General features: G+C 34.4%; 2 protein-coding genes across 2 annotated transcripts in view; one reads left to right on the top strand and one right to left on the bottom strand.

Annotated features, from left to right (window-relative positions):
• Positions 1-6,435, bottom strand: part of LOC106101774 (ATP-binding cassette sub-family G member 8) — a 42,232-nt gene extending 35,797 nt beyond the window's left edge. The window contains exon 1 of the mRNA XM_013281113.1: positions 6,210-6,435. The gene's annotated coding sequence lies outside the window, so the exon portion shown is untranslated. The remainder of the gene's footprint in view (positions 1-6,209) is intronic.
• Positions 6,436-7,119: 684 nt separating this feature from the next.
• Positions 7,120-12,627, top strand: LOC106101877 (ATP-binding cassette sub-family G member 5). The gene is made up of 13 exons (XM_013281233.1): positions 7,120-7,275; positions 8,025-8,142; positions 8,363-8,547; positions 8,643-8,705; positions 8,772-8,853; positions 8,951-9,082; positions 9,475-9,615; positions 9,925-10,132; positions 10,264-10,381; positions 10,476-10,569; positions 10,937-11,075; positions 11,602-11,787; positions 12,032-12,627. Exons 1-13 carry the CDS (start codon positions 7,222-7,224, stop codon positions 12,432-12,434), a joined length of 1,923 nt encoding a protein of 640 aa, XP_013136687.1. The 5' UTR covers positions 7,120-7,221; the 3' UTR covers positions 12,435-12,627.
• Positions 12,628-12,640: the final 13 nt, after the last annotated feature.

The raw sequence follows: 12,640 nt of genomic DNA, 5'->3' as shown, positions 1-12,640 counted from the left end.
TTTTGACACATTATTTATCGCCTAGCGTTTTCACGTCCGTGCGAACGGCTGACAGCGCGGTGAGCGTTAAAACAATTACACTAGGCTCCAAGAATATTTGTCCATCTACATTTTGACGAAATTCCCAAAAAAAATCATTTTATAAAGACAACAGTTCAACTTAATCTGACTTTTTAAATGTTTATTATTGGATGGTCCAAGTAATTTTGGAAAGTAGTGTAGCGTACCGCGCGATTTCCACTACGCCCGTGCGAACACTTGTATGAAGTTCCATACGTTCCATTTTATTTTTACGCTAACGCCTAGTGTCCAAAATGGAACAGTGCGCGTAGAGAAATACGCCGAGAAGAAAAACGCCCCCGTATGAACAGCTTCATACAATCCCATACGTTCTATTTTGACACATAGTTACCGCCTAGCGTTTTCGCGTCCGTGCGAACGCTCGCTTAGAGGAGGGGTACACCTTTGACTAAATTATTGTGCGGGTGTCAATTGTTTCGCAGCGCATTCAACTGTTTAGTTGCACAACTGAAAAACGAGTAATGTGCACTTCCATAGGAATCAAAGCAAGACTAAACAGTTGTACGATAGTTTAAGGTAAGGTGTGCGCCCGTTCTTCGTCATCAGAAAACTAAATGTAAGGACTTTTAGTTGAAATATCACAAATTAATCACTTAATTAATGGGGGAGAGAATAACTATTATTATATTATTCATCCTTCTAAAATTAACAATTTTTATACTTCTTTTAATTAGACCGCTATATATATGTCGGCTTGAGCTAGCACGATATCAGAATTACTACTACTCGAGATCACATGTGGGCGGCCATGGGTAAAGTCGGATTCCAGGGACACATTGACAATACTCCTCAGTCAGGATATCATCGATATACCAAGCTCATATCTTTCAAACAACATTCTCGCAACGATCTCTATTTTCAGAATAATCTAAGTTCTCTCGAAAGTCGCTTGGCGGCGCTCGTGTTCTAATTATGACTTAAATTCAAATTGATTTCTTCTTCTGATTGCGACATATACATATATATAGCGTAAGATAGTACTTACAAATTAAAATTAAGATCAATAATATCTAGTAGGTATCTACATACTCGTATATAAAATACATCAACATTCTCACACAGTAGTAAAAATTCCTTCGATTATTGCTTAGGCGTTAGTTGAACATGTGTTCATACGTCAGTTCAAAACATCCTACGTCGATAACATGCCAATCGGATTACGTTCTCACCGCACTTGGCGCCGTAAAGTGATCACACACGGACAGCTTCAAACATAACGAGCAGCGCCTCCAGCTTGCTAAGGAAACAACTACTAACAAGCAGTATCATGGGTAACTTTTAAGCAGTGGTAAAGCATGCTTTAACATCTTCGCACGAATGGGCCGGCTCGCCCGGTGTAATACCACGACCGCACAGAAAACAGGTAGATAAAGTAGATCAGTTAACTGGCTCACAGTTCAGCTCAATTTCTACCTACATAAAGGTATGATTTGCTTGATCGGTGAGTCAACGAATAGACTGCGGCTTGTCGGCTTCCGTAGTACGTCGAGCTATAATTTAGTTGTTGAATAGCTCAACGATCCAAGACTGTGTGAGCTGATCCGTTGAACCGTTTCCAAGTTGATTTAAACTCGATCTTCGACATTACTCGATTTTTAGTTGCAACTAAACAGTTGAATTGGCTGAAAAACAATTGACAATCGCACATGTGCGATTGTTTCGTCAAAAGTGTACGTGCGCTCTGAGCATTTGTATTACATATAGATGAGCATATTTGCTAACACTCGTACACATAGAATGCCACAGTTACGATATGCGTGGTTCGCGGAAGCTGTTGCAACTTTACCGGACGATACATTGTTGTAAATGACAATATAACGAACATGCTGATTCTACGAAGTATTACTTCGATATGTATGACATGATTTGCAAACACACCAGAGCTTTAAGTTGAATAAAATGCGAGATGAATGTTCTCCATCTTTTTATTTTTATATTAGTATTTAAAAGGTATTTTAACTGTTGCATTCCAATTGTTGATGTTCAATAATTCAGGTAAAGATTTGAAGTTAACTTAAGAAATAATTTATTAGAATCTTATCAGAATCTCGAATCTGTACTTAGAAGTATGAGAAAGTTATTTAGAAACTATTCTAAATTTGTAAAATACAAATATTCATCGTCATCACCTCACTGTACGTCCCCACTGAAGGTCTCGGAGTTTACTCTAAATTAGGGCTGACTAGCCATAGACAAGTAGGCTGGCCCTGTGCGGATTGGTTGACTTCACACGTACCTCCTCCTTACCATGTTGATGGCCGGCATTCCTTAACCGTGCGGTTTTCGCGGAACTTTCTGCCCCGCACAGCCGCGTTGTGAAACGGTCTGTCCTCGGCGGTATTTCCTAGCCAATACGACTTAGGGTCCTTCAAGAAGCGAGCCTATAATTCCCTTAAAGGCCGGCAACGCATCTGTAGTTCCTTTGGTATTGCGGATGTCCGTGCGCGTCGTTGACCACGTTTGTGTTCCCGCCGCTCGTTTGCGCCCTTCTCATATAAAAAAAACCTTTGAATTTCTTCTCTAATATGTGCCTTGCATCACTGTATTCCTTCACCGTAACTATAATACGAGAGTTTGGTATATTGCAATAATTCATGACTTGTAACATCATGGTGTTGTAAATAATATTACTACACATGCACACATTACGTATCATAGACAATTTATATAAAAGGCGAGGTAATACGTAATGCATTACAAATTGCTAATTGCAACTTATATGCGATGTAAACACAGCGCCAACAAAGTTATGATCAAATAGACTTTTTCATAAACAAACCTATTTATGTCTTACTTTTAATATCGATGATACCTCATTTTAAACTTAACTGGAAAGCGTTAATCTATGCTAAATAAAGAGGTAAGATTTGTATTTTTGTATGTATTGAAATAACTCAAAAACTACTATTCCGATTTAAATAAAATCTTTCACCATTTAAAGCTACGTTATCAATGCGTAACATAGGCTACAATTTTTTTTATTATTTTATTTCATGCGGACGAAATCGCGAGCAACAGCTAATAAAATACAAAAATGAAAGAAGTGTTTACTCACTTATAGCAGCATACATGAACACTACCAAGCTTATATTGAAGACAATGGTTTCACGAAACGACGGAATGTACGGGAGTTTGAAAGATCATTGTTTGAGGCATTTAGGAAAGGCGATACGGATACCATACGTCAGATAAAATGGAAGTGTTACAAAATTCCCACGAGGTCTGTCGCTACTTTAAACGTGACCTCGGCGATGGTCATAAACCTAGTTAGATCTTTATGAAGCAATTAAACTTCTTTGTGGTTAAATTTTCTGGATTAATGCTGTGGAAATTAAACTCGATATGCAATTGTTTTTTCACTAACAGTCATCTTGGTAAAAACACTTGAAGAGCTATGTAAATACAGGGATAGAAATGTATATATTGAATTATAGATCTACTAGGTTTCACCCGCGACTTCGTCTGCGTGAAATTTAAAAAAAAAAACAAAATTGAGTAGCTTATGTGTTCTTCCAGACTATCCTATACATCTATACCAAATTTCATATAAATCCGTTAAGCTGCTTAAGCTACACACTCTAACAAACATCCATCCATCCATCTAAACTTTCGCATTTATAATATTAGTATGAAGATTAGTAGAAAGGTATTGTTAGTTTTATAGTTCTACGAAAATTGTAACTTATATAACTAAATTATAAAAAAACGTAGTTTATTTAAAAATTGGGCAATCCCTTTCTGTTTACTAGATCATAACAAGTATAATAAGTCACGGTACGATAATGGTAACGTCATTTTTAATTAAATTATTTACTTAAGACGAACTAACTATATACTCTTACAACATTGAAGTTTACGGCATTATGATTTCTAAATCACTTGTACTGTCTTAACGAGTCACATAGTTGATTAAATAAAACTTTGATTTAATTGTTTTAACGCTATGATAAGTTAAACTCAATCTGAGACTTTAGGTTGAAGAGTTAAAAGATTTATTCTTATTGTCCTATATCCCCGAAGTGGAGCAGAGGGCGTCCACAGTGCGCCGCCTATCTATACTGGCCGTCTATCCTGGGTTCGATGTTTTGTCTCGAGCCATGGCAGCACTATTGCCTTCATATCAGCCGCCATTGAACGCCGCCAAGTTTAGGACAGCCACGCGTTTGTGGTTATTACCGCATACTAAATAAATAATCACATAGCTTAGGATAATTTTGTTAAAGTTACCCGAATGTACAATATATCTAAACTTCAATTTCTTTCTGAATGAATTCCGTCTCAATACGATTGTACAGTGGCATTCTTAGAGAATCAAGTGATAAATGTTTTATATGACAAGTCAATTAATTGTAAGAAAAATAACCTTTGTCGCGTTCTAATGAACATCTGTGTCATTTTAATGTAACACCAAGACAATTGTACTTTGGTATTTCGTTAAAAAAAACGTGTTTACAATTGTCAGCATATCTTATATTGTTCAATATTTGTTACTATTATTATAAATTGTACTTGTGAATGATGTAACAATCTCACGCAGATAGAAATAAAAAATAGTTTCTCAATTACAAGAGATGAATGAATGAATGAATGTTGTTTATAAAATTCTTTGTAACTTTATCGAATAGAATGTCTTTTATTCTGCACAAAAGAAATGTTAACACAAAGATTTGATCTTAAAATGTCTAAATAAAACAATGTATTGTTGTCATTATTTTACGTACTGGGCAAGCTTCAAGTAATTTTGGTATTATTCTTATGAAATGACACATCTACAAAGAAATGTAAAGCCTGCAACACACGATATACACAGATAAAACTGACAGATATAGACAAAATGTGCACACTTTCTAGTTCGCATCCCAATGGTGGACAGGTTTCCTATTAAAACTCTTCTTCTGCATCTGTCATTGACACCTTTGTCTCAGACTTGACACCCATGTCTAAGCACTATATCTTTTCTAATATTGTGTCTGCCATCTAAGACCAGATAAAGAAAATTCTTACGTGACTACATCTCAGCCTACTTCTTGTCATACATATGTAAACTATTGAATTAAAACTGAATATATGTACCGCTTTAAGTAATTAAAGTCTTAGAAGTTTGCATGTATTTAACAGGATAAAACATCTTCATAAATAACTTAAGCGGTACAGGGCACGAATAGCTTGGAACAAAACGATGAAACAAGAATTTGAATCTTGGATGTACCAGTCTGCGATTCAAGGCATTGACTCATAGTATAAGTTCGTTAACATTGACCATTGTTTTAGAACTTTTTTTTCAACAAATTGCAACACGAGCTTTGCAAAAAATGGTTAAAACCCTGAACAGACCCGTTGCCGGATGTACCATTTTTCGTAACTGTAAATATTAATTGATAAAACCTTCAACATTAGAAGTCTAGTTTTTTAGTAATCAATGTTTACTTTTTATAAAACAAAAAAGTTTCTGTTCGCAATCAAATGATTAGTTAATTCTATTATAGTCTTAAATTATAATTATTATCTATCAAAAAAAGCGCTAAAAGTACGTGCAATTCGATTTGAAAGTACTGACTGTAAAAAGTGAGAAAAAGTGGGTCGGTAAAACCTTTTTTTGTTTTTCGTTGTCAAGGTTAATTTTACAGGTCAGGTAGTAAAATACACCTCTGCCTCCCAACTTGATTTCCCTTTTTAATTTGAGTTTCGTTTATCAGGTAACTTATAGATATCTCAAAGTACCTTTTTTAGTTGACCGTCATTATGAATAAATATTTAAGTATGAAAATACACTCTAATAAGGAATTTATTTTGCTCCCTTATCTCAGAATATAGCATCAATAAACAATAAGAAAATATATTTAAATAATGTTTACGTTACAATATCAACAACTTGTTAAAACTATTTTTGAATAAATTGTAATTGGATTGGTATTTTAAACAATTTACGAAAATAAATCGTTTAATATCTTTCATAAGAAAACGGTTTATAATATTTGTTACCTTAACATTTAAAAAAAAAAAAATGACGTACATCCAAAAAAAATTATAAAACTTTATTAGAGGTAGAAACTCTCTTATGAAAACTAAACAATCTAAGTTAGAATTCTAACTCACACACCCACAAACACCATGATGCATGGACTTACTTGATATCCACAACACCGGCCAACGGTACTCTTGAGCACTGAATCACACCAACACTATAAAACCACTAAACACAATAATCTTCAATACTTCGTATCACTCGAACAATGTAAATATTCGTTTAATTCATTTATTTTAAAATAATTCGAATAAGTTTCGTTCGCTAAAACGACAGTACTTTATCAAACCACCGGACTATACCGCGTTCAAACTCTGAAGAACTAAACAGTCAGTGACATTGGTCTTCTGTCCCTTTCTGTATAACTTCGTGTTAGTTGGAGGAAGCGAGATGGATGAACAGTGGAATTCACGCACAAATGCGCATACGCAGCATGTTGTCGTCTCCTAATTAAAAGAGGCTTTATGGCGCGAAGGAAAGAGAGAGTGAATGCCGTCTAGCCTTTAGAGGTTCGCGGTAAGTACGGCAACGCGTAGAAAATATATGGAAAATGGAGGCTTCTCCGTTAAGGCGAAGTCATTAACAATAAGTAAATATTTTTTAAAGACAATTACATTACAATTGTATTATTTTTAGTTTTATCTGCACTTTTTTAAATGTAATATAGTTAAAAAGGCAGCTTTTCTTAGATTAATTCTAAAATATGCTCAATTTCAACTTTGTAATAATAATTGAAATAAGACAGGTGTTTAATTTTTTTAATAGAAATGATATAATTGTTAAATTTCGCAACTGTTCTAATAGAAATTTAAAAAAAAAATATAGAAAATGCTAGTCGCTCCCAACTTGGCCTTAAAAGCGACACACATACAAATACAAACTTTATACCAACGCAAAAAGGTTCAAAATTCTTCAATTATAAAATTCCCGTAGAATCAAGTGCACTATACGAATGAAGTTAGCTACGGATAAAGTTGGCAACGTCGCTAATCATCAAGTTTGAAGTTAACCGCAATAACTTAGTTTACGGGAGAACTGCTGAAGAGTGCATGTATAAAATTACGGAGTTTTTATAGTTTTTTTTTAGAATATACGTGTTTATAGAAGATTGAAAAATGATTGGCAGTGACTATACTTTGGAACTGTGCAATGTGTTTCATTCTGGACAAGTAAGCTTTGTTCTGAATAACGTTTTTTAATTACCTTGTCAACATACTGTTAGATATTTAATGCAATTGTAAACGGTTTATGAAAATTCTTCTTTTAATTATTAAATTTTATTGTTAAAAACATTGATTTTTAAATATTAATATAATCTTATAAGAAATTATTTATATTTCTGTTTAAATTCGTAATTAAAAATTTATTATAAAATTAATTTTAAAAATATCGCCCCTGTGACCTCAAAAGTTGATTTTTGTTCCCAAAATAATGTTAATGTTTATAAAATAATCAAAGATCAATTGCAAAGTGTATATTTGGAATGTTTATTTGCTGCTTAAGCGGGATTTCAAAAGTAATTAGATATCTCATTTCGAAATTCGATAACGCGTTGAAGTCTTTTCTAAGATGCAGCCCAAAAAGTACATTTCAGTGCAAGCGCGAGTGTGGGTTATTGAATCCAACAATTACTTTTGCTATTTAAGTATACTCATAGTAATAAAATTAAAAGAACATACACTATGCAGTTGTAATTAAGGCAATTGAAGTTTGATACATGCTATAGAACAAAAATACATAGAGTACATTTTGATTTATCCTTTCGCCCGCGATTCCGTCCGCGCGGAATTAGCCTATGCGTTCTTCTAGGCTATCCTCTACGTCAACGCCAAATTTCATTGATATCCGTTCAGGAGATTAGGCTACAAACATCCATCCATCCATCTAAACTTTCGCATTTATAATATAACGTCGACAGGTGGAGCCTGGAAACTTCTTCCAGAGACTGACTGGCGGCGTGAAGACTGGCATCATTCTGAAGGACGTCTCCATGCTCACACACAGCGGAGAAGTTACTGCTATACTCGGCTCTAAGGGTATGTCAATTAATATAAAGACATTAATTCACAAGCTATGTGACTAAAGAGATTTATTTAGAAATACTGAAGAGTAAAGAAAGTGCAATGGATATTGTTTAGCGTTAAGAATAAAGCTTTATTTAGTTATATTTTTAAAAATAATTCTGTTTATCTTTAAAAGAGTGTGGATTAGATAATTCTTGCTCTAAAACATCTGTAAAAAACTACACGTTTTCAGGTAGCGGCAAACGCGCTCTCCTCGATGTGATCGCGCGCCGCGTGCCTTGCAAGGGACACATACTTCTAGAAGGAGTGCCTTTGGAAGAGGATCAGTTCAGGAACACGTGTGCTCTCGTCAGACACTCCACAAAACTCCTGCCGGGTCTGAGCGTGCAACAGACATTATCACTGTCACTTACAAAGGTAACTTATGTCTACTATTGTATTGTCTACTATTGTTATTGATCCCGACAAAGCGTAGAATGGAATGCAAATTTTTAAGTTGATTTATTTTTCAGATCTCGGGTTATTTAAAATCGTCTAAAGTGAAACAAGTTATGGCAGATTTGGCATTATCTCAGGTATAATATTTAATAACTTAGATTTAAAGTAACATACTTTGGATTAACTTTATGGCTCAATTTAAGGTGGCACACAAATGCGTTACCAATCTAACGAAAAGCGAATATCGAAGATTAGTAATTGGAGTACAATTGATACGTGATCCAAGTATGTATTTAAAATATATTTGTCATTAAAATGTGTTTAATTCAACGTGTGCAGACTTGAAGGTTATTTTTATAACAGAGTTTTTATAACTTTTCAGTAATACTGTTGTTAGACGAACCGACGTGGGATTTAGACCCTTTAAACACCTACTTGGTTATCTCCATATTATCGAATGCGGCTAAAAAATATGGAACTACAATTATACTTACTATGGAAAAGCCCAGATCTGGTGAGTGGAATTTCAATTCAGCGGCGAACGGGATGATTTTTAGATATTACGATTTAGTGCGGGCGCACACTTTTGACTAAACTATCTCTGTTTACAAAAAACGATTGTTTCGCAGATTCAATATTTGGTTAAACTAAAACTCGAGTAGTGTGCGGACGTACATATAAGCTCAAAAGAATAACAGCGAAACTATACAGTAGTGCGATAGTTTAATTTCAGGTTAATGTTTATGTTCTTAATTTTACGACAGATAATATACTATACTAGTTTTGCTATCCAAATTTTTGAAAACATCATCATTCCATTATTTTATTTCTCTTAAGAATCTATTTAATAATTTCAATAGATTAGTATTATTTGTTTATAACTATTCCGTTATTTCTCTTTTTCAGACGTGTTCCCATTCCTGGACCGCGTGGTATACCTCTGTTTAGGCGATGTTGTGTACGCCGGACCTACCAGGAACCTGCTGGACTATTTTGGTAGCATCGGCTTTCCCTGTCCTCAGCTGGAGAACCCACTAATGTATTATTGTAAGGAATAATTAAACATTATTTGTTCGTTCAAATAATAAATAACTATAAAGGGGGAAGAATTTCAATAAAAATTCACTTGTCAACATCCTAAGTCTAGTTTTCAGTTATTCTATGATCTATTCCTTATGACTATGATTATAAATGTGAAAGTTTAGATGGAAGGATGGAAGTTTGTCCACTAAACGGCTAAACAGATGAAATTTGGCATAGATGTAGAGGATAGCCTGGAAGAATAAATAGGCTACTCGCTTTTGATTTTTTGGCGAAAGCTAGTAAATAAATTCATTTTGTAATGATGATTTTTAGTATGCCTATCAACGGTGGACAGGAGATCTCGTGAGCGATTTATCGAATCCAACCACCAGATAGCAGCACTGGTGGAGAAGTTCAGACTGGAGGGGCAGGGCATCATGCAGTCGGCCGCCACCGAGCACAGTCGCATCGTCAACCCCAACAAGATGCAGATGAACTACGGCAAGCCCAGCGGACTTAGGGTCATATGGATGTTGTATTTGTGAGTTTACGAGATAAAAATCTGTCTAGACACTGTATTCATAAAATCTTAAAATAAATCTACACATTAACAGAGTACAAAACCCTAACGAAGACGCTTCTAACACGATTAATGTCACGAATATTTTTCAGGAGAATCCTTGCTTCTATTTTCAATTTCAAGAAAAATGGTTTTAAGCAGATGACAATGCGGCTTATCTCGCTGCCTATTTATTTCTTTATATTACGGATATTCTACAATGAAGCTCAGGTAAATTGCATGTCAAGTTTATTTTTAATTCTACTAGTCATTATTTAATTTTTACACGCGAATACCTAGGTAATTACATTAATTATTTCTACAGGATTTCCAAAGAGCATTCATAACAAAGAGTGGATTAATTTTCAATGCGATGGTGGGCACGTACTTCATTAGTATCATGAACACAATCTGTCTTTGTAAGTATCACAATTTGTCGATGGGCTAATGACGTCACGAGTTAACTGACGGTACTGAGCAGACGGGCGCGGGACGTAGTATTATTGGGAGGGGTAGGCATCGAAGAATGCTCGCATATTATAGCTAACTCATTTATCATAAACTTTTTTAATCTCACTAATAATAAATAAATGCAAAGTTTTAGATGGTTAGAATGTTTGTTAAAGCCCGCTTAAACAACTAAAGCATATCCTGGAAGAACACAGGCTACTTGTTTTTGGTTCTTAAACCCTACGCAAACGCATTCGCGGACAAAAGCTAGTTAATGATAAATAACTATCAAAATCACTTATTAGGATATTTAAATTAGCTTTATATTTTTTACAGATGGTCCATACCGAACTCGATATTATCAGGAATCACAAGAAGGTTTATACAGTGGTGCTAGTCTTCTCTTATCATGGAATCTGGTTTCTCTGCCGTTCTCATTGATTACAACATTCGCCTCATCCGCTATAATTTATCCGTAAGTTAAAAAAAAATATAGAAAGCATGACTCTAATTTCTGTTATACGGATCTTAGTAGAGTAAATATGTAAGATGGTTTCCCGAATAAGATTCAAAACCCGATTCATGTTGTTTAGTTTTAATTATTGCTTCCATAAATATTTCTACATTCATTGCAGTATTATTTATGCTTTGTACGTATATCAATTAATTAAATAACAAATATTATTTATAAAGTTAATTGAGGTTATGAAACCAAAACAACAAGGCCTGTTCCACCACTGGCTGATAGAGGCTCAGATAGCTTAAAAATTACGTCACAAAATTACGAACAAAATCCGATATCTCCATCACATACTTTACACGTTGGATTGTTATCAGACAATTTACAATTTGGTAAGACAGGCCCTTATTGTAAAAATATATGAGTAGAATAAGGCAAGTGAGATGATGAATTGAGGTTATGTTGTTTTATATCAATTTTACACTTAATTGTAAAATAACAGTGGTGTTATACTTTTCATTTAAAGTGTACGTTGTATTAGGATCTTAGGTGACATATCAGAGAGCGTGGATTACCTGTACTTCTCGATGGCGCTGTGGTCATGCTACATCTACGCGGAACAGCAAGCTATCGGCGTCATGATGTTTGTTAAGAACGGACTCATCGCCGCCATATTTAATATTTACATTACTTGCATCTATATCATGCTCGCAAGTGGAGTTCTCAGGTAACAGAACTTTCTTAATAAATGATCATGCCTTGTTCACACTTGACCAGTTAAGTTCGCCATGGATGTAGATGTCGCCAATTAGTGAACATTATGCCGGTGTGAACCGGGAATAACAGTTTTAGTGCCAGTTTCCCACTGCTAAATCATACAAAACTTTATTATCTATAATTATTCGTTCATAGATTATCCTCATTATATTTTGTAGATTTATTTAACGTATTTCTCCTTTTTTTTTTTTCAGGTCGTACAAAGGTTTCGAGGAATGGCTGTACTACTTGACTTATGTGACCCACACTCGTTATGCATCTCTTTTCATGCATAGAAGTATATTCAAACAGCCGACCTTCAATATATTACCTTATAGTATCAACGAGAATTGCACCGCGATCACAAACTTGATCCAGACATCGTCAAATCTAAACACCAATTCAAACTCTAACTGTAGATATGCTAACGGCAAAGCGTTTTTAACAGAACGTTTTACATCCAAACAATTCACTGGTGATATTTACCTAACTGGGGAATTCAATCCGGAATTTAATATAGGGATATCGTTTGCATTCTCAGTTGGTATAATGATTTTCAACAAATTTTTATATTTAATACCATTACCTGGTTATATCACTGATAAGTTTAGGGAATAAAATTTATTATGACTGAGATTTTAATAAAAAAAAAAAATTTAATGACGATATCGTTTTTTGTATAATTGTTATACTAGTTAACACATTAAACCCGTATGTTAAACTATATAAAAAAAGTCCAATGACACTAAAAATTTAAATCGAAAATGATCCAGCCAATTATGTGTAGTTTTTAATGTTTTATTTATAAGTTTAGATGTATCTAT

The sequence above is a fragment of the Papilio polytes genome, unplaced genomic scaffold (assembly GCF_000836215.1).
Source record: "Papilio polytes unplaced genomic scaffold, Ppol_1.0 DF824303.1, whole genome shotgun sequence".
Taxonomy (NCBI): Eukaryota; Metazoa; Arthropoda; class Insecta; order Lepidoptera; family Papilionidae; genus Papilio; species Papilio polytes.
The sequence above is the reverse complement of the archived record's forward strand: the minus strand, read 5'-3'. Positions and strand labels throughout refer to the sequence as shown.

Coding starts and splice junctions, on each gene's coding strand:
- LOC106101877 (XM_013281233.1), top strand. CDS start 7,222: ATGATTGGCAGTGACTATACTTTGGAACTGTGCAATGTGTTTCATTCT. Junction 9,083..9,474: donor TATGGAAAAGCCCAGATCTG/GTGAGTGGAATT, acceptor TCTCTTTTTCAG/ACGTGTTCCCATTCCTGGAC. Junction 11,788..12,031: donor CTCGCAAGTGGAGTTCTCAG/GTAACAGAACTT, acceptor TTTTTTTTTCAG/GTCGTACAAAGGTTTCGAGG.